This window comes from Tachypleus tridentatus, chromosome 10 (genome assembly GCF_004210375.1).
Source record: "Tachypleus tridentatus isolate NWPU-2018 chromosome 10, ASM421037v1, whole genome shotgun sequence".
In the NCBI taxonomy this organism is placed as follows: Eukaryota; Metazoa; Arthropoda; class Merostomata; order Xiphosura; family Limulidae; genus Tachypleus; species Tachypleus tridentatus.
The window spans coordinates 133,712,061-133,735,382 of NC_134834.1; the positions used below are offsets into that span (position 1 = coordinate 133,712,061).

The window sequence follows — 23,322 nt, forward strand, 5'->3', positions numbered from 1 at the left end:
CATCGTCAGGTTCTCAAAGAAAGAAAGAGGTAACTGACCGGAAGCTTACCACATGTTTAAAAGAGGTTGTGTAAATGAGTGTCGGAATGTAGAGGGCGTGCTTAGATGTTTGAATATATAATTTTATATTATTTATTTTATTATTATTATTTATTATATTATTTTTAATATAGGTATAAAGGTGTTCCTTTGTATTGGTTTATTTTGGGCTTGAGTTGTTGTATAAGTAAGGCTTCTTTAATTTTGCGTTTGTTTATATTTGTTTCTTTATTTATTGTTTGAGTGTTTTCTATGGTTATGTTGTGTTTATTTGATTTGCAGTGTTCGAAAACGTGTGAAGGTGACTTTTTGTGTTCTTTGAATTTGGTTTCCATTTTTCCACTTGTTTCTCCAATATAGAAGTTGTGGCAGTTATCACATTGTATTTTATAAATAATGTTGGTGTGGTGTTTGTCAGTGTAGTTTTTACATAGTATAGACCTCAGTTTTATGCTTGGTTTTTGAATAAATCTGGTATTAACTGGACAGAAAGCAAATTCAACCAACAAAAGTAAATATATCTCACGAATCAAAAAAATCACGAAACCATATACTGCTGCATACCATGTATTCCCGACATCAGCAGAAAAATAATAAACATTTGGCAAAAACTAGTAACAAAATATGACATTCCAGCTTCATCGATTACTTTAAACATACTGAGAATTGAGACCTCATCACATCCAATAAGTACATGCCGTACAATCCGTGAACTATCCTTGAACCTAGAATTAGAGCATTCTTTAAAAGATCTCCCAACATTGTAATAATCAACCCGACGTAAGCGTCCCCACACGCCGGTTATCAGAATTCACAAATAACACGTGACTGTTGAGAAAACTGAATACTTCAAACCTTCTAAATTCCCAATAAAAGTCTGAACACACACTGGACAGTCTGTTGATTATGGTGTTTGTTTTCCTCTTTAAAAAAGATTCATGAATGTGAGTTTGTACGATAAAGCTATCATATTACTTGTCGCTTCGGAAAGGCATAGCTCAGTAACGTGGGTAGATATGGTTTTTGAACGGTTTTATTGGTGGTAGAATCAATAAAGCTGTTTTGAAAATGTTAAATTTTGAAACAAATTTTAGAAAGCATTTATACGTTACTGTGGAAAAGTTCACAGGAACCGTTGATACGAAGTGAACAGGACATAAGCCATTTCGCAATATTTTCTTTGAAACTAAGTGGAACAAAATTATTAATATTATTCCAATGTAGGCGGAATTATGATAACAACTAACACCAAAACGTCCTTATTTGTGAAAAAAATTAGATAACTGAATTCTATTTATCGTTTACACTATTGTATAGTTATAACTAAAATAAGTTAAAAGCAGTATATATATATTACTGAAGAAAATCCACTAAAACAAATAAGTAATATAAAAATCTACATAACAATCAGCTGATACTTATAATGATCACCCAGTATTTAACTATTATTTGGATGTCCTTGATCTTAACTATGACTTTGGTCCACTAGTATTTCATGAAGTTCAGACTGCTCACAAGTCTGATTAGTTTTATATTCAAACGTTAAGCCAGCAATAAAAATACAGCTTCATAAATTGAATTATAATTTGAAAAAAATATATTAAAAAATATGTTCAACTCTTCCAAAACACACACACAAATAAGAATACATTTTTTAGTCCGGGTCCTTTCTGTCTCTGGATCATAACGACAGCCCAGAGGGGTATTTGTCCCATCGATAGTAAAGCTAATAGCCAACCGATACCATCAGCCCAGTAGGGATAGTTGTAGTCTCCATATTTTAAAGGCTCGTGTTCGATCAACGAATAAATGAAGATAAACTGCAAAGAAAACAAAATATGTAGTAATAAAACCAAAGCAACATAAATAAAGTAAAAATTGTATCCATTTTTGGATCATTGCACTAGTAACATAAGAAACACCTGTAGATATATATTATTAAAACATGTGGGAGTATAAAAGCAAAATTAACCTATGTAGATATTTACGTTAGTTTTTAATTAGTAAATGAAATATCCGATGTGGCGTAATTTAGATACTATTAACCGTTTTGAAATAAAATGTGTAAAACATTTAATGTTTTATACACACAAAATTACTAAAGAAAAACAATCATATAAGAGAAACAACTCCAGAACCTACAAAACACATTCTGTTTACACCAGAGCGTACGATTTAGAGATAATATTAATTTATTCTATGTTCTTAATGTATATATATGTCAAATACAACTCTTCACAGAAAGTAAAAAATTAGGAAGCATCTCACGTAACAGACGGGGTATAATCTTCAACACGAGATTTGCAGAATGGACTATCCATGTGCCACTCACCATAGGTATCGAAACCAAGTTTCTAGCGATGAGAGTCCACAGAAATAAACTTCTATTCACAAGTCTCACTTTAAAAACCAGCTGATAATAATAACAACAAAGGCCGCATATGAGTACATAAATTCGCAACGTCCCACACGCTACATACAAGTTTTAATCTTGTTTTCTAGTTGCGGGAACGTAGTTGCTCTTTATTGAAAAGAATTACAGAAAGAAAAATCAAAACAGGTTACTTGCAACTTTAGATAATTATCTTACATGTATAAATCTATTTCATTAGGAATAACTACCTTCTTACAACTGGCTACAGATGGTAATGACAGTCTTCAGTGTGAGACGTTGTAGGTTTGAGCTCCCATATCTTGTCTTAATTTTAAGTTTTTTAGGCATTTTATTATTTCTTTTACACGCGATAGTTGCTAATAGACATTTAACTGATAGATGTTATGTCTCTCTCTCTACATAATATATGTATACCAAAGTTGTGGATTCTACTTCTATAAATGTATTTCTTACTTATTTAACCTTACCTTTACTCCAAAATATAGTTTGTACCTTTTTTGTTTCATCTGTTGTTTGTTAAGGCGTGCGACTCGAAATCCGAGGGTCGCGGGTTCGCATCCCCGTCGCGCTAAACATGCTCGCCCTTTCAGCCGTGGAGGCGTTATAATGTAACGGTCAATCCCACTATTCGTTGGTAAAAGAGTAGCCCAAGAGTTGGCGGTGGGTAGTGATGACTAGCTGCCTTCCCTCTAGTCTTACACTGCTAAATTAGGGACGGCTAGCACAGATAGCCCTCGAGTAACTTTGTACGAAATTCAAAAAACAAACAAACTGTTGTTTGTTTGTTTGTTTTTGGTCTTGCTGTCTGGAAAATTATCTTAAATTACCATGAAAAGAAAGAATATACTGTTTTTATTCTCTTTTCCTTTTTTGTTTTAAAAGAAATAAAAATAAATACATATGATTATGAAAATTATTTCTTACAGTCAAAATCGCTGGTGATGTATATCGCCATGTGATTCGCCAGTAAATTCCGGGTTTTTTTCCTAGCATAAAGTAGATGTCATCACAAAATCGGTCTAGGCCTACAGGTTGCACAAAATACACACATTTTAAACATATTAAAGTGCTCAGGTTTTCTCTCTTTTTGATAAGATTCAAATTTTAAAAATTCTTCAAAACGTTTCGAAAGATTATAAAAAACATAAGTTTTAAATCAAAAATCACTAATTTGGTTTTAGTGAAGTTTCATGAAACATAAACATTACAAAAAAAAAGAAATTAACTTGATATAAATCTTGTAAATTATCCTTTTATTACATATGAATACATTTAAATAATGTGGGAATATTGAAGTTCTATATATATTATCAGCAATATAACACCACACACTGATAAAGACAAATCCATTATTATGATGTTAGACTCTCAGTACCATTAAGAGCCAGCGTTTATAATGGTGAAATGTAATTGACAGAATTATTTTTGGAAAGGTTTAATACTTGTAAGAAGTTTGTATTATTACACGTACTGGTAAATAAATGAAACAGAAACATGCGATATATTTTACCAGAAGTTTCAGCGCTGAGTTTTCAGGTTACTAACAATTATAAATTGCATTATTATTTAATTTCTTCAAGAAGAATAGCCAAGATTTTAAAACTTTATTTCGGTATCTAAAGCATTAAAGGTTATGAATGAAATTATCAGCAACGTTAACACTTCTGAGAGCAACAGTGTTGTCTTTATGAAATTTATGAAAGTTTGAAAGTGCATAGCACTTCCAGTTTCTTTGTTTGTTTGGTTTCAACATGAAGTTGCACACTGAGCTATTTCCGCTGTGTTCATCGCAGATATCGAACCCCAAATTTCAGCGTCATAAGCCCCAAAGTTTTGAGACACTGTGAAAAATATATTTCACACAATAAAACTTTGTCTTACTCTTTGAACCATTAATGTCTCTTGTTGTAAATCTCTTAATATGCATTAAAATCTCTTTTGTCAGGAACGATATTAAAGATATTGTTCCAAATGACGAACATTCTGTAAGCTTGCAAACAGAATTTTAGCAGTAAGTCTATTGTTCTTTTCCTTTGAGATATTAAGACCAAAAACCAAGCTGGTCAGGGTAAAGCTCCTCTTCCAAGCTGAAGGTATACAAATAATCGGCGAATGTGTTTTTCTGCAGTCGAAAAAAAAGTGCTAAGTTACTAGATTCAGAAAAGAATAAAATGGGTTCGTTCTTGAACATCTCGTATGTTAAACGTACCATATATCCAATTTATAGCAATGGATTCCACAACGGCTATGAGAATGACAGCCGTTCCACCCCCATACTTGTCCATTATCTCTAGGATATACTGACCACCCTGCAAAACGATAACCACATTTTATATATAAAAGTTCTTAACAATTCTTCATTCAAATACTCTACAATAGCATTTTAAACAAAATAATTCAAAACAGTTAATTTAAAAAGGGTGATATAGATCATTAAAAAGTAAGAAATGAGTTCAAACAAATTGCGAAGATTATATTTTCAAACCTACAACTAGGGACTAAATAAAGGTTAAACAAACTAGGCTGGTAATAGTGTTTTCATTACTGTATCAAGCTAAAATTCCCTATTTTGATTCCACGTCCATAGTACTTATCAATTTAGTCCGTTTATGGAGAATACATTTTGAATTATATACACATTCATGGCCGTTGTTAACGCAGACTTGTGAAACAAAAATAGCATGAATAATAGCAATAAGAAAAACAAATTGATGAATTTTAAATTTTGTCTAGGAATCAGAAAATCAACCTTTTTCTGCTATTATCAATATTGTAGCAACCGTAGCTATTGAGTTAGAAGATCTTGAGTGTTCTTTTAAGAAAAGATTAAGTAAAATTCGTGAGCGAACCCTATTGTGAACGACTATCGTGGTTCCTAATAGATGAAGCATTTTTATGATGTAATTACTTTTAAATGGTGACCAATAGAAATTCTTCAAATGGGCACTGTTGGCTTGGTAATTTCTCTAGAAAAGAGACAATCAACACTCTTCAAAATTTACTTCAACACGTTTGTTTTGTTTTTCTTCTTAATTCTCGTTTAACTTAATAAAGTTTATATACAGCTTTTGTTACAAAGTTCGTACAGTCAAAAATTAGATTTCATGCTACTTTCAAAGAGCAATGGAAAGTTAACCACAGATGAAACATCAATATTTTATAAATCTTCATATTTAGTACAACAGAAACTCAGTGGAAATGAATTAGTTCAGTAAACAGTTAATATTTTGTGTATTCCTTTTGCATTAATAACTACAGACAGTCTCACGTGCATTGTTTGAACATACTTTATCAAAGTATTCTTTGGGAGTTTACTACAAATGTTACTAATACACTCCCATAAAGTTTCTTTGGAAGTAAAATTTGGTTTTTAATCTAACATTTCCCAGATATGCTCAACTGGGTTAAGGTCGAGGTTCTCTGGGGGATATTGTTTTAATTACTCCAGAAACTTCTTTGTTTTCGTTAAGTAATTTCTCCATAGATTAGATGAGTATTTAGGGTCGTTTTCTTCTTGGTAGTAGAATCCTTTGTCAATAATACTCAAACCACTGGGTATACTAATGGTACGTGCGCCGGTCTATTACTCCATCTATTTTGCAAATATCTTCTATCGCCTCAGCAGAAAAACACCCCCAAACCATCACATTGCCTCCCCCATGCTTTATGGTAGGTGCTACGCATTGAGATAAGCATCTTTCACCTTTCTTCTGCCGGACATACAACCTATATTTTGAACCAAATATTTCAAACATCGACTAATCTGTCTACAATACCCTTTTTCAATCAGCTGGACCGTGGCATGAGAACAGAACGTAATACATGTACATAGTCTAAATACCGTTTTTATTAAAGTTTACTTGTAGAGTGCTATGTTACATTGACTTCTTGTAGTATATATATATATATATACCGGCACCATATGCTAGCTCCTTGGAAGCATCTTTCTATATAGTTAAGACACTGCATGGAGTACCACAAAAGTTATTACAGATCCTAAATTTGATCAGTATGTTCATCCAAATAGAACCCTTATGATATGCCTTGATACAAGTGCCTGGAAATTATGAAGAATGATAAGTATTCTCACACTGGCTCATTCATTTGTGAACAAGGATCAGTGAAGCATTGCCATAGTGTTGAAATTTACATTCTATAATGACATGAAAAGAATTAGCTCCATAAAATGGAAAGAATGACAACATATTCTCTTGTCCTAATAATTTCACACAGTACTGTATAAGTAGGAAATGTACTGTAAACAAAAACGTTAAGATAACTTAGGACATTCCTAAATATTTGCATTAGCAAAGAGAGATTTATATGTCATTATTACGCATCATTCAGCCTACTCTCATATCTCTCATTCAACACACGCCTAATTTAATTTAACACAACCAGTTATTTCTACTTCTAACTGGTAGTTTGAGTTATTAATGCTTTGTTCTCAATTTTCAGTGTCTTATCACTACTCGAACATTCAAAATAATGTGAGAAATGTTTATATAGTGTTACCAAATAATTAAATATATATATATATATAAACAGAATATGAAACACAAATCTTAACAATTGCTAAATTCCTTCAATTTCACGCCACGATAAACACGTTCAGATTATAAGTTTGTTACACTGGTTGCTAAAGAAAGATTTTTTTTTTAAAGCACATTTTATAATTAAGACTTTTCACTGAACATAAGCAGCAATTTGTGCGACATTTGAGCTTAATGGTCAGGTTCGAAGCTCCAAGTAGAACCAGAGATCGCGGTGTCAGGGTCGTATTGCTAAGCCGCCTTGACAAGCGGACATGATATCAGAGACAATGATGTCCACAAAGTAGATCAACGTGTCTCAACATGGCTAAATTTAATACATTCGGTATAAAACACTAATAAGTGCTTTATTTATTCATTCTTCTTTATATTTAAATATAAGTTGTTTTGATAGAATGTTTATATAACTATCGTGTAATTATTTAACACTTTCTGTTTCACTGGTTTGTTTTCATGCTTTCCATATAAGTTGACAAAATATTTCGTTATAACACATGATACTTTATAGTTTTATCTTATATGAGTTTTACAAGGATGTTTGTTGTTAATATACTTCCATATGATTATGTCATCAATTACTATATTTTATTATATTAAAACCATTATTTTAAAGATAATCTCACTGTCCATAGGATTTTAACAAATATTCTGTTATCAGTTATTTAAAAGAAGCCACAACTTATGTTTTTCATTTACATTATTATTATTGGTATTACATGTGTTTTACAAAGGCGACCAACGTTATTAAAGATTGTATATAGAAGCAGAAAATAAACTGTAACATCAAATACTGAGGATTTCATGAATGTATACTTTGTTTATGTGTACTGAGTTGTTTTTTATAAAATTTTTAATGTTTTAGTTCATTGACATACAAAATCCGTTTTTCAATCTAAGAGTTAATATATTGTAAACGTATAATTTATTTTGATTTTAAAGTTTATTGCGTAATGATAGACAGTAAGCATGACGGATTTATAAAATGTGAAAGAAAAGATATGTATTTTATTGTCTTTAATTTTTTAAAACTTAAACGATATACAAATAGAGTTTCTGTCTGTCAATTGTATAGAAACTTGTTTTTCTCAAGTTACGAGTATATACTTTGTGGTGAACGTTTTTCAAATGCACAATGACGTGATAATTATCTCAATAAAAATAATTTTGCTGAGTGTTCTATTTATTTTGTTCATAGAGATTTGTTTTATTACTTGGTTATTTGATTGAACATTTAAGTATTCCCCAATGTTTTCGTATGTGTGTTACTATATATAAAAAAGGTAGGATATTACAGTATAAAGAAACACTTCAGTTTTAACCTGTAGACGAGTGACAACGACAGATCTAATGTTCAGCACGACGAGAGACAGTTTATGGATTTCAAATGCATGATATGCTCTGTATAGCTTTTAAAATAAAATAAAATACTTTGATTACTTTGGAGAATGCCTCCTGTATTTCGTTTACTATAATTTATTCTATTTGACTTATAACACGCTAGAACAAGTATATATCAGAGGTATTGTTACAATCAGTTGAACGTCAGCATTTGATAAATTAAGATGTTTTCGTAAACAGCATATTAATATATCTAGAATTTTTAAATAAATGTTTCCTTATATTGTGAAATATGTGATTTCAATAAGATACATCAATGACACTATATCGGGTTATGATGAAACATAAGTTTTCTATACTAAATATAAATGGATATTTGTATTAGTTGTTAGAAACTAATATTCATTGAGGGTAATGTAGGGCTTTTTTTTTTAATTTCGCACAAAGCTACTCAAGGGCTATCTGTGCTAGCCGTCCCTAATTTAGCAGTGTAAGAGTAGAGGGAAGGCAGCTAGTCATCACTACCCACCGCCAACTCTTGGGCTACTCTTTTACCAACGAATAGTGGGATTGACCATCACATTATAACGCCCCCACGGCTGAAAGGGCGAGCATGTTTGGCGCGACGGGGATGCGAACCCATGTAGGGCAAAGTAATCTTACTGACTAGAGAATATGAAACATTTTTGTTGTAAAGTACTGTTCAAATACTGAAATTGCACTCTATCAGTCATAAACTAAAATCATTATTGTTACTAATTATCTAATAAGTTTAATTGTTCCACCTGAAACTATTTGACCTTCTGACCATTTGCCGTATGTCAGGCACAATACTGAGTAGCTTTGCGCGAAATACAAAACAAACCAAACCCTTGAAACTTTCGATCCACAGCTAATCAATCACTAATCCGCGTCAAACCCGAAAAATAAAGTTGTCATATTTAAAAATACCGAAAAAGAAACGTAAACTTTTCCAATCAAAGTTAAGGAAAAACACATTTGTATAAGGGTCTTCGTCAAAATATTTTATTTTTAGTAGTCCAATTATAAAATTTAAAGAAAAAATGTACTAAAAAGTCACACTATAAAATGTGCTTTTGTAATAAAGAATTACACTATAATTATTTAACCGACAAAAGCATATGTTATACTTATTCAAGACAATCTAGGAAAAGGCATATTTTCTTGCTTAAGCAGGAAAGGATCAATTAAACATTCCTTGCAACCATGGTTATAGTAACCTTCGTTACTTCAAAACTTCTCCACTGAGAATAAGAGAATGAACTTGTTATATTCCTTGTATTACGTTAAGAATACACATTTAAAAAACAGTCAAATCTATTTTCTGTGCTTAAACAAAAAGAGCAATAAAGCAAATATTCAATTACCCTGGTTACGCAAGGAAGACCCAAGAAGAAACACAGTACACCAGTTACTGAACAGAACTTTATCTTATGGTTTCTAAGGATGGGTATTTCATCTGAGATGCTGGTTAAGATATTTTCTAAAAGAGCAAACTGAAAAAGAGATAATAATAATAATAGTTAATTTTTAGTCAGTGAAGAATGTAATAAAGCGTTTTATAATACCCTCAGTTTAAGAACACACCGAGTAAAACAGACGTACATTTATTAAGTAAGTCCTGTGGATGTCATGTGTTGTGTTTCATTTCTTCAAATGTTAAGATGTAGGGATTACCAAGTACTTACAAAACTCGAAACTTGTGAAAGTTAGTTATTTTTGTATATATATCTTTTAATTGAAAAATCAGTCTATTTATATTTCAAACTGAAATATAGACTGATTGTTAGACTGAACAGTTACTGATTAGTTTTAATATATGATATTCAAATAAACGTGTTATAACGAATGTACCCAGTTTTTATGTTTTTCTTAACGAGCCTATTACATATCCAAAAATACATACGGACTTCTTAATAGTTGTATATAAAAAATATAATTTGACTATTATAAAAACCTAATCTAGCTAATTCAATTACTTGGGAAAGGTATTAAGGTACCTCGCTGTCTAGTCCTAGAATGTAGAGCATGAGAAAAAAGAGAACGGCCCAGAGCTGTGGTATGGGAAGACGTGTTAAAGCCTCTGGATACGCCACAAACGCCAGTCCTGGGCCTATAAAATAGCATAGAAGACATTTACATTGAATATATGTGGCATTTATTGTTAAAATGAGTTAAAAATAAAATTACATAAGAAGTATGACTCTTTAATACTAAATTCGTGATAAGAAAGCACAAACTCTTAAATATTAAGGCTTATTTACCACTCTTCACATTGGTTTCAGACATAAAATACAGAAAGCAGACCAAATGAGTGGTATACTTGGAAGTATTAACGTCATCAGTCTGCAGTTGCCTATTTCTCTAATGCTGAGAAGGCATTTCAAGAAAGGGTCCTGACAACTCTATCATGGCATGCAAGAATAATATATTCGAACGTTAGAGTGAGTCATAATGACTATATCCAGAGTCCTGGTAACTCAGCGTATCTAACAGATATTTTAATATCTGAAAATAAATTCCAGGACTGGAGCTTGAACCCAATACCATTGGTTAACAGAACCCTTGCTTTGCCAAGTGGGACTCCTTGTATTCTAGCGTTTATTATTATTATTTTTCAGAACAAACTGATTTTCCTGTAAGTTTCCAGCTAGGATTACCCGTGAATAGCTACAGGTTCACCTCCCTTATCTACGTAATCTTCCTTAGTTAGAACTGAGCTTTTTTATGTTGGTTTAAAAACAACAAAGTCTGGACACTTTATATAGAATCTTGTGTAAGGTAGTGTATATATATTTAGCTATCTCTCTCTTCTGTTGAACTACATATCTTTATTTTCAAAGTCTTTCTGGGTCGTTTAACGAGAACTTAACTTAGCGCCCTTGGGTTTAGAGTAAAAGCAAATTTTCTTTGTCCAGAGAATAGAGTTTCATCGTGACCCCTGCTCTTCGAAAGTATTGGTTGGCTGCCCCTTCCCCCCATTTGGCCTAACGTCGTTGTTGCCTAGCAATAAAGGTCTCAACATATATCGGTTTAATCAAGATACATGATCCTATGCTCGAACATTACTGCGATCCAAGTATACGCTTCTTTTATGAAAACAGAAAAACTAAGTAATATAAAAAAATATGAACAGCATAAAGTTAACGTCCTCCAGTGCAATCAATCAATAAATTATAAAGTTAATCTATTTTTGTGGACCACAATCAGCAGTCATAACAGTGTGGAAAGTACACAAGTACATAATAAAGTACATATTATTACTACAGAGGGTAGAAAGTCCATGATACGCTTGCATTATTAGATAACGCAGTTGATAAAGCAACGACCTTAACAAAGGTCCTGAGTTCAGAGAGTTTCTTTCCGGTTATCGATTTTTTTTTCGGTATTTCTATGGGTATTTCTTTTCTTTCTCTTTTTTTTGTTTTGAATTTCGTACAAAGCTACACGAGGGCTATCTGTGCTAGCCGTCCCTAATTTAGCGGTGTAAGACTAGGAGGAAGACAGCTAGTCATCACCGTCCAACGCCAACTCTATGGCTACTATTTTACCAAAGAATAGTGGGATTGATCGTCACATTATAACGCCCCTACGGCTTAAAGGGTGAGTATGTGTGGTGTAATGGGGATTCGAACCCGCAACCCTCATATTACGAGTCGAGTGCCTTAACCACCTGGCCATGCCGAGCCTCTTTTTTTTTTTGGAGAAATTAATTTTATTGATTGGTAATATGAAGTAATTAAGCCTTACCTGCTACACTATGCAAGAATTACTACATCTATTGAAGTACGTTTAAGCAACGTAATTAGCCACTTGTTTTACGCTAATTTAATATTTTATTTAGACTTTATAATAACAGTTGCCTCAATCGTAATTTGAATATGACATGTGAGACTGAAATAGAGAAATGTAAAAAAAAAAATATTTAAATCATTACTACAAGTGAAACAAAAATAATTAAACACTGTTTTCATAGTATAACTAAACAATAGAAAAGTTTCTAATATTTACGTCTTGTTAAAAAAATACGTTCGCAGTAACCAACAAAAGAAAAATGTTTATGTCACAAAGGTATAAAACAAGGTTTTCAACAAACAAATTCTATAGCTCCATTCCTGGAATAACAAAAATCCCACCAAAAATAATTTTCTCTCAAAAGCTAATGCAAGGTTGGATTCGAAGTAATCCTAAGGTCCAGGTTAAAGAGCGAATGACACTCGTAATGAATTTTTCAATATATTAAAATACGTTTTGCTTTTGAAAATACATTGAAGAAAATACATTTTAAGAGAACTTTCTACAAAAACAATAATATTTATCAATTGCAACTACTGAATTGTAAGTATATGTAAGGGTTTGCTTGTTATGAATTTTGCATAAAGCTACCCGAGGGCTATCTGTGCTAGCCGCCCCTAATTTAGCAGTGTAAGAGTAGAGGGAAGGCAGCTAGCCATCACTACCCACCGCCAACACTTGGGCTACGCTTTTACCAACAAATAGTGGGATTATAATGCCCCCACGGCTGAAAGGGTGAGCATGTTTGGTGCGACCAGGATTCGAACCTGCGACCTTCGGATTACAAGTCGAACGCCTTAACACACTTAGCCATACTGGGCCATTTAGAAATAAGGCAGCTAGTAATCACGACCCACAGCAAACTCTTGGGTCACTCTCTTACGAACGATTAGTGGGACTGACTGTAATTTTATAACGTCCCCACCACAGAGAAGACGAGCATGTTTGGTGGACAGAGATTAGAACCCGCGACCCACAGATTGCAAGTTGAGTACCCTTCCCACTTGGCCATAAAAAAGTAAGAACTTTCTATATACCAGAAAATAATCATCCTTAAAGAACTATGTGTACAAATAAGACTAGCCTCAAAACAGAGGATTCCTTCAGAGATTATCAACCACATAAGACTACCATAAACAATGATGCTCATAAATGGACTATATAAAAAATAAAACTAGCATCATACTATAATGGAACTCTTGCTTACATGATACTGGGGAAAAAAATTCATTACCGATGTGCAGACCCAAATTCGCGAAATTTTTATCATGGGTGCATGTAGAGTTGCAATAGGGACCACAATTTTCCCGTTTTGCCTCCGTTTCCCGTCACAAAGGACTTTATTTTTCTCCATTTATAGGGTGCAGATATGAAGTCATGAATATGTCACGCGCGGATTTAATGCACTGGTACGATCTATATAAATATTATTGTACTGCCTGATTATGTCCATCTAAATACTTCGCAGGATGTGAATGGATTTTCACCCATATTGGTATGGAGGATCATTAGGTCCATGGGGAAATACACACAGATTTTCAATTTTGCACTTTGTGTTTTTTTTTTAACCACTACTTGGAATGAAGGTTTGTTGGATCCATGAGAAAATACATGCGAATTTACAGTTTCACATTATGTGTTTTGCTTTTTTAATGGGTGTTTTGGATTTTTTCTTAAACTATATACAAAGGGGACAACTTTTCATATCCTAAGATAACCTTTCGTTAATCATGAATTTACGTAACTCTTATCTAGGGTGTGGGTACCCCAGCTAGCAAATAATAATGTTCCTTAAAATATCCGTTTTCAAAGTCATATTTGTGGAATTTTGCTTCGACCCAACTTTATTTTTTATACCGAATAGTATATTTTCCACATTTAGGGTATTGGATATAGATACGGATTTTGTTCATTTCATATCAACTCATGTCGTTTTTGTTCTAAGAAGAAGTATATTTTATTCTTGTAATAAATAGCCCAGTTGAGAAGATTAGAAAAAATATTACTTTTGACAAGAATTTACAATTTAAATGTTTGTTTTGTAGTGTACATAAAATTACTTTTTGTACTGAGATATAATACATGTGTATACAAATAAGTGTTTTTCTGCATTATTTTAAAACCATAACAAAAGATTAAAAATAAGACTTACTAACCAGATTCAAATAGTCCCTTACAAATTTAAAGCACTGTATATCATATTTGTGTGATATTCATTTAACAGCGATTTATGTGTCATTCATATGTGAGTGACGCGGTTCATTACCGTAAAGCCATGCCACTCATTTATAATCGACGCGAGAGTGAAAATGTTAAGAACTATATAGTAAACAAGACTACCACCAACAATAATGTTTCTTAAACCAATACGCACTAAATAAGACTAGCATAAAGGATAACGTTTCTTCAAGGTCTATTTACCAAAAAAAAAAATTAGCGTCAACAATAATTTTCCTTAAGATCATATATACCAAATTAGCCTTATATTAATAATAATACTCCTTAAAGGACTACGTACCAAATATTTGTGTGATATTCATTTAACAGCGATTTATGTGTCATTCATATGTGAGTGACGCGGTTCATTACCGTAAAGCCATGCCACTCATTTATAATCGACGCGGGAGTGAAAATGTTAAGAACTATATAGTAAACAAGACTACCACCAACAATAATGTTTCTTAAACCAATACGCACTAAATAAGACTAGCATAAAGGATAACGTTTCTTCAAGGTCTATTTACCAAAAAAAAAAATTAGCGTCAACAATAATTTTCCTTAAGATCATATATACCAAATTAGCCTTATATTAATAATAATACTCCTTAAAGGACTACGTACCAAATAAGATTAGCATCGGGAATAATACTCCTGAGATAACTATAGGCCAAATAAGACTAGTTTCGACAATAATGATCCTTAAAGTATTATATACCAAATAAGCTTAATATAAACAATAATAATACTTAAAGGACTTTGTACCAAATAAGATTAGTATCAATGATAATGCTCCTTCACCAACTATACAGACAAGTTTAGCAACAACAATAATGCTCCTTAAAGAGCATTGTACAAAATAAAATAAAATGTAATACTTCTTTAAAGTAGTGTTTCTTAAAATAGTGTGTATCAAATAACAATAGTATCAACACTAATGTATCTTAATAAAAACTTTGTATTAAATACCATTTGCATCAATACTAATTCTTCCTAAAGAACTATATAACACATAGGCGGAAGAACAAGAATAACGTTTCTTAACGGTCTATATACCAAATAGGCCTATATCAAGCACTATATAATAAATAAGTTTAGCTTCAACAATAAAACAATAAAAACTATATATCAAGTAATACTACCATCAAGAGTTATGGCTTTTCAAGAATTCTGTAGCAAATAAAACTAGCATAAAAAATAATGTACCACAAAAAGCTATATACAAAATAAAATATTGTCAGCAATAATGCTCCTTGAAGGACTATATATCAATAAGATTAGTATCCCCAATAACGTTCTTTAAAGAGCATTATGTCAAATAAGACTAGCATCAGCAATAGTATCCTTAAATAATTATATGACAAATAAGTTTAGCATCGGTAGTAACACTATGTAACACAAATTTTGTTCCTGGATAGTATGTGTTATTTCTTAATTGCTTATGTTGTAAAAGTACAGAAAATAGCTTTGCTTCAAACTTTGCTTTTGTGACCTGGATAATGAAATTTAGAAATTAACCTATTTTCTATTTAAAAACGAGCAAATTTGCACATTTTCATTTACATAAGATCTGAATAAAACAACATATGAATCAAGATTTACATGTATTTATACTAAAGTTATACAAAAATGGACAAAAATGTTTAGAAGTGAGTAGTTTTTCGAGATTTGCAAATGTAATGTAAATCACTTTCACGTATCAGCCCCCAAAAAGTCTCCCATTATGTTTTCGTTATACGCTCCCAGGTCATAAAAGCAAAGTTTGAAGAGAAAAATAGGTCTTTCCCATTTACTTTAGGCATAAGCAATTGGGAAATAACACTTTTTGCCCAGGAACAAGAAAAAGTAAAACTTTTGTTATATAGTGTAATGCTTCTTAATTAGTTAGCACCAAGTGTAATACTTAAAGGACTGCATACGAATTGCATTACCATCAAGAGTAGTGTTTTTTATATAATTATGCACCTAATAATATTATCATCAAGATTAATGTATCTTAAAATACTGTGTTCCAAACAACATTAGCATAATAAAAAGCAATGCTTCTACAAGGACTGTATATCAAATAATATAAGTATCAAGAGTTATGCACTTTAAAGAACTATATACCGAATAAGATAGAGATCAAAAGCAATGTTTCTTCAAGGACTATGTGTTAAATACGAGTAGCATCAGCGACTTTATACCAAATAACTTAAGCACCAAATAATATTAACAAAAAGAGCAACTCTTCCTTGAAGACTACGTACGAGATAACATTGGCGTCAAAAGAAGTATTTCTTTAAAAATCATGTAACAAATAACACTAGTATCAAAAATAATAGTTCGTAATGAACTGTGCACCAAATAACATTAGCATTAAGAGTAATGTTTCTTAAAGAAATGTGTACCAAGTAACATTATCATAAAAAATAATACTTCTTCAAGGACTGTGTAAGAAGTATGTGTAGCATAAAAAACCTTATTTAAGGACTATATAAGAAGGAAGTATGACATCAAAAGTAATGCTTTTCATAGTCTACGTAACAAACATGTTTAGAATCAAGTATAATGTTTTTCTAAAGTACTGTGTAGCAAATAACATAAGTAACAAGGGCAATATATCTTCAAGTGCTATGGAGCGTATAACAGTAGTATGAACAATGATGGACTCTAAAGAGCTATATACCAAATAAGACCAGCATCAACAACAATTATCCTCAAATAACAATGTACCAAATAGGACTAACTAGCATAAAAAACTCTTAAAGAACTGTACACGAATTAACACTAGCATCAAGAGCATTACTTCTTCATGGACTATAAAAAAACTAAGACTAGTCTCATTAAAGGACTATATACCAAATAACGAACACCAACAATAATGTTCCTTAAATAACTGTACATCAAATAACACTGGCATCACGAGCAATGCTTCTTCAATGACTATGAAAGAAATAGGACTAGCATTTAACAATAATGCTCCTTACAAGACTATATACCAAATAACATTAGCATTAACAATAGTACTTTTTAAAGAATTATACGACAAGTAAAATTAGCATCAATAATAAGGCTTCTTAAATACCATTATATCAAATAAAATTAGCATCAAATGTAATATTTATTAAAGGACTGCGTACTAGATACTATTAGCATCAAAAGTGGCGTTCCATAAATAAATGTGTACCAAATAACATTTTCATCAAGAGAAGTGTTTCTTTAACCAGTGTATTCCAAATAACATTAATGTAAAGAGCAATGCTTCTTCCAGGACTATATAACAAATAATGTTATGATCAATAACATTGCCTTTTCGAGGGCTATATGACAAATACAATTAGTATATGAGTACCTAACAGGAATATACACCAAATAAAACTTGCATCAAAACAAGTACTTCTTTAAGGATTATATAAGAAGTATGTGTAACATCAAAAGCAATGATATTTCAAAAACTATGTACCAAATAAGACTTGCATTAAAAGCAATGTTTCTTCAAGGATGATATATCAAATAAGTGTAGCATTAACTATAATGCTCCTTAAAGAACTATACCTTAAATAAATTTAGCATCATGAGCAATGCTTCCTCAAGGACTATGTGAAAAAGAAAAGAAATAAGGAGTACATACCAAATAATACTAGCAAAAACAGCAAATCTCCTTAAAGGACTATAAAACAAAGAAAACTAATGAGCAATATTTCTTTAAGGACAATATGACAAATAAAACTACCATTAACAATAATATTCATTTAAGAACCATATACTAAATAACCATGTTCCTTAAATGTCCAGGTAAGAAACAAAATTAGCACTAATAATAATACTTGTGAAATGAATACATATCAAATATTACTAACATCAATAACAATACTCCTCAAAGAACCATATACCAAATACCACTAGCATCAAAAGTGACACTTCTTCAAGTGTGGGTGTGTCTTCTTATAACAAAGCCACATCGGGCTACTTGCTATATCTAACGCGGCAGAAATTCTTTTACTGCCCTTTTCCCGTGCATTATTTAAGCCTTTCACCAATAAATTTTACTGTCTTCCTTAAAAAATTTCAAGAACATCAGTGACGCCTATGTCGTATCAGGTTTTTTATTAAATTGCAAGTGGATGTTGATATACCTTTCCCAGTGAGGCTTCAAGTGGTTGATTATAATTAATACCCATCACGCTACACAGTTAAGCTAAAGTTTTATCCCATTGATTCAGTAAATAAAAGTTACTTTCTTGATCGTATCGGGAAACAGTTTTGTAGTTACTGGGTAAATAAAAACTAGGAAAAACATGAGGTTATCTTGTGCAATTTGATTGTTTGTTTTGAATTTCGCGCAAAGCTACACGAGGGATATCTGCGCTAGCCGTCTCTAATTTTGTAGTGTAAGACTAGAAGGAAGGCAGATAGTCATCATAGCAAACTGTTGGGCTACTATTTTAACAAAGAAAAGTGGGAGTGACCGTCACATTATAATGCCCCCACCACTGAAAGGGCGAGCATGTTTTGTGTGATGACTCGAACCCGCGATCCTCAGATTACGAGTCGAACACTGTAACCACCTGGCCTTGCCTGGCCCGCAGAATTTGAAATATTTTCTTTTCAACACATATAAAGAAAAAGTATTTGACTTTATTCTTTCAGTACTCCTTGTGTCCTTCCCCCCAATATTACCCAATATTATCGACTTACCTTTGACGTTAACATTTATTTACGTGCGCACTGGTGTGTATATTTAAATTTCTTAGACGTGCAACTGGTACTGTGAGGTTACAACCAGCTGCGAATAGAAATTGGTAGGTCTTCTTAGCTGCTTACGTAACAGTTTCTCGCCTGCTACGTAGAAGTAATTGAAGAACTAGAATACCTACAAAAGCTTTTGGGTACTATTTCCACAATTATTTTTACCCCAACGTATACCTTTTACAACTGGTTTGGAGCTGGCATAAGTACTTTTGTGCGTATTTCACCTGTGTGATTTGAATGTATTTTATTTCATTAGTCTGATTTGTTGTCAATTTCGCGCAAAGCCACACGAGGGCTACCTGCGCTAGCCGTCCCTCATTTAGCAGTGTAAGACTAAAGGGAAGGAAGCTAGTCATCACCACCCACCGCTAACTCTTGGGCTACACTTTTACCAACGAAAATTGGGATTGATTGTTACATTATAACGCCTCCACGGCTGAAGGAGCAAGCATGTTTGGTGTGACGGGGATTCTCACCCGCGACCCTCGGACTACGAGTCGAGTGCCGAGCCTTTTATTTGAGTATGTTAAATTCGTTAGTGTTTTGTAATGCTGTTATTTCTCCTTATTACAGTTGCTGCTGTTTATATTTTTATGCTTACAGACACGCAGATGTATACAAAGGAATATTTACATTAATATTTCTACATTATGATGACTATCATATCGATCGGTAATTCTAAAATATTTGTAAATTGGCTAACCTGGGAAAAACAATAAACGTGTAAAATTTAGCGCAGTATCAAATTAAACATTTTATTCCTCTGTTTAGAAAAAGAGTTATATAATCCAGAAATCATGCTATTAGTTTTATAAAAGCTTGATAAATGATCATATTTATTAAAGTGAATATGAAGTATTGGTTTAAAAAAAAAGCGTTACTGCTAATTGAAAAAGTTTATGAACGGCGCGTCATCTATTTGTCATGTTCGTTACTACTTACATAAAAATTTTAAAGTGGAAGAAATCGATAAAAATAACATTATAAAATGCTTAATTTTTTATCTTGTATTAGATAAAAAATTAAAGTTTGATGATGTTTTAGTAGGTAACAACAAATTGCTTCAATTAATATTGTTATTCCCTGCTTTCCATAAAAGTTGTCTACGTCTGCTACTTTACTTGAAAACGAAGTTTTCTTTTTATCACTTTAACTAAGGACATCTTTTTCTGCTAGTTATCAGAAGGTTATATTGGAACCTGAAACATCCAGATTTAGGTTCAATTATTAAACTGATACTCAGATTTAAAACAGATTTAACAAACGATACTAAGTAAATCAAGTATTATAACCCAATATGAATATTTATTTGTGTTATTGTATATTTATTTATCTGCAAATTAATAAAACTCTGCACAGAATTTCACTCACCACTCGCCACAATATCTTCTACTTGTGTTCCGTTTCCCAAATCATGAGCCATGGCTCCCAGAACAGAGAAAATAACGGTACCAGATATCAGGCTAGTAACTGTATCCATTATACTAACAACCATAGCATCCCTAGGTAACACAATGACTACATATAATAATTCATGATTTATCATAACACTTTTCTTGTAGAAATAATTTGGTAAATCATTTTTTAAGGAAGCAGCGAGATATAAAACATTAATTACATGTGAAATAGCATACAACGTTTGACCCACTGGTGAGATAAATGAAAACTATTTAAATAACAAATAAATATTGATAAAGGAAATTATGTCTTATTACGTAATTATTTAAGTAAAATTCGTATTAGTTTATAGTTATCAACTGACGTGGATATTTGCTTATATTTTGCAGTTGATGAACTATATTCCGGCATTGAGAAAAAATGTTCTCAACAATTTCACAGTGTGTCTTTTAATGGATACGTTATTAGTGAATACTGAATAACATAAACAGATGTGTATCAGTACACATGTCACAAATATACCCAAAATACAAATAAACAAAATTATGAATATATTAATATGTATTTATTTTGATTACGTAAAAATTCATTCTTTCCACTGACATCCTGAGTAGATGAAATAAATTACATTAAATTAATATTCTAAAACAAGTATCAGAAGGTACTTTATTAAATTAAATAACAAATATTTTATTAAGTTTAATTACCAGAGTTGTGCAACTTAGAGTTATGAAAGATGTTTCCTCTACCTGAATATATTATTTCTGAAATCGTTGTAACTACTATACATAATCAAGGCTCCCATGGACACACTTAGAGAAAAAAACATTTGGCTTGCTGCTGCCTGCCACACCTAGAAGAACGAAGTGAACGCGATACTTTGACAAAATGTTTAACTTATTGAAAACTTCAGACATAAACAATACGAAGTAAGCACAACAATTTAATAAAATATTCACTTTATTGAAGCTCACAGACATAGATGAAATGAGATAAGCAGGACAATTTGATAAAACATACCAAATTTATTGAAACCTGCAGACTTAGACGAAATGAAATGAACACAATTTTGTAAAACATATAAAACTTAATGAAACTTGCAGATCTAGACGAAATGTGGTAAACACCACACTTAGAAAAAATATTTAACTTACTTAAACATAGAGATCTAAACTAAACGAGGTAAACATGACAGTTTAATAAAAATACTGAAATAATTATTGAAGCATTTGCGGCATTTCTAAGCATTTCAAATGCTTCATGTGTTGAGCAAGTATATGCAGTAAGATTAAGCGTGATGCATGATCACAAAGGCATAGAAAATTATTATACAGCGACGATTGACCAATAAGAGAAATATGTTGAGAAATGGTTTTATTCATGCCATCTATAAACAACGCTACTAAGGTCATGACAAAGTTTATAAAAGCCTCATTACACAGACTTGAAATTATCTGCAGACTGTCGTCGCTACTGGAAATGTTTATATTACCTCGTACAAATTTGCAAAGAAATTAATAAGTCGGAACTTTGATATAGTATCCATATCAAAAGTGTGTAAAAAGGCTGTCAATTTACCAACTGTATCTATAACCAAAGAACAAGTGGTTTTGAGAATTATGAAACGATTAAGGAAATCTAACCGATTAAGTGTTAGATATACTTATGGGTAGTTGTGTAGCAGAAATATTGTGTACAAAAACCCATGTTTGAGGCTAGAAAGTGCGGAGTCAAAGAGTTACAATCAAAGGAGTAAAGATTCAGCCATTGAGTGCCACCAGTTGAAGTGTTTTTGAGGCCTACAGAAGAAGTATGATTACTCTTGTGATGAGCTTGCCCAACTTTTCTTGCTTTAGCTCACTGTAAGTAAATTATTGCCATTTCCCATAGCAACAAATAATATGGTTAATATATGGTCGAATCGATGTAGTGAACGATTTAGTAAATGATATTGGAAGTAGAATTAAGAAAACGTTTTGATAGTTACGCTGAAGGAGTTTTGTTACTTTATCTCAAGTTATCTTATAAGTTGATTGTAACAGAATATCCTCAAAAGTACATTAAAAGTGTTTCACTGTTTGAATCTTAGTCTCAAAGTCAGGTTCTTTACTTTAACTGTACACTTTTTCGAATTAGTGACTGTGTGCTCCACTCGTCACTGCATTCCTCAACTTCATACAAATAAACTGTAACTGGTAGTATAGTCGAGCTCCAACGGCTAGCCTATTATTGAAACCTGCAAATCTAGACAAAACGAGGTAAGCACAACAACAATTCGATAAAATATATCACCCTTAATGAAAATTGTCAGACTTAGACGAAACGGAGTGAACCTAACATCTGTATCTCTGAACAGTTGGTATGGGTATTAACACTTTTCTTGACAAGCAGAGAACAACGTTTCAACCTTCCTAGGTCATCTTCCTAGAACATATTTTCTGTTTATCAATAAAAGTGTTAATACCCACACCAGCCGTTCTGAGATACATTTTTATTTCAAGTGGGTTTCTCGTCATCAAGAATGTCGACATCTCAATAAAAATACGTATATCTTACTGAAACCTGTCAGACCTACACGAAACGAATAAACTTGACATCTCAATGAAAATACATATAACTTATTGAAACCTGTCAGACTTAAAGGAAATGATGTAACAATGACACTTTCAAAAAATGACGTTAACTCTTTGATACTTGTATGGACCGAAATTACAATGAGACTTAGAAAGCACTTGATTATGAGTGTATGCGAAACGATATATTAATTTAAAATATATAGTTAACTTCTTTGATCGATGCCTGTGAACCTGATGTTTGAAGCTATATTGCACT

General features: G+C 32.1%; 1 protein-coding gene across 8 annotated transcripts in view; it reads right to left on the bottom strand.

Moving 5' to 3' along the window:
- LOC143230358 (sodium-dependent proline transporter-like) overlaps nt 1–23,322 on the bottom strand; it is a 58,508-nt gene that overhangs the window by 4,142 nt on the left and 31,044 nt on the right. For 3 of the 8 annotated variants that reach the window (XM_076463800.1, XM_076463798.1, XM_076463801.1), the window contains 7 exons: nt 21,240–21,343; nt 20,464–20,594; nt 10,347–10,459; nt 9,714–9,842; nt 4,644–4,743; nt 3,359–3,459; nt 1,689–1,859 (listed from right to left, as the gene is read on the bottom strand). In XM_076463800.1, the coding sequence (XP_076319915.1) occupies nt 1,689–1,859; nt 3,359–3,459; nt 4,644–4,743; nt 9,714–9,842; nt 10,347–10,459; nt 20,464–20,594; nt 21,240–21,343 (849 nt within the window). Of the gene's footprint in view, nt 1–1,688; nt 1,860–2,307; nt 2,453–3,004; nt 3,240–3,358; nt 3,460–4,643; nt 4,744–9,713; nt 9,843–10,346; nt 10,460–20,463; nt 20,595–21,239; nt 21,344–23,322 lie in introns of those variants that run through there. The other 5 variants (XR_013016412.1, XR_013016411.1, XM_076463799.1 and 2 more) reach the window with 3 other exon arrangements.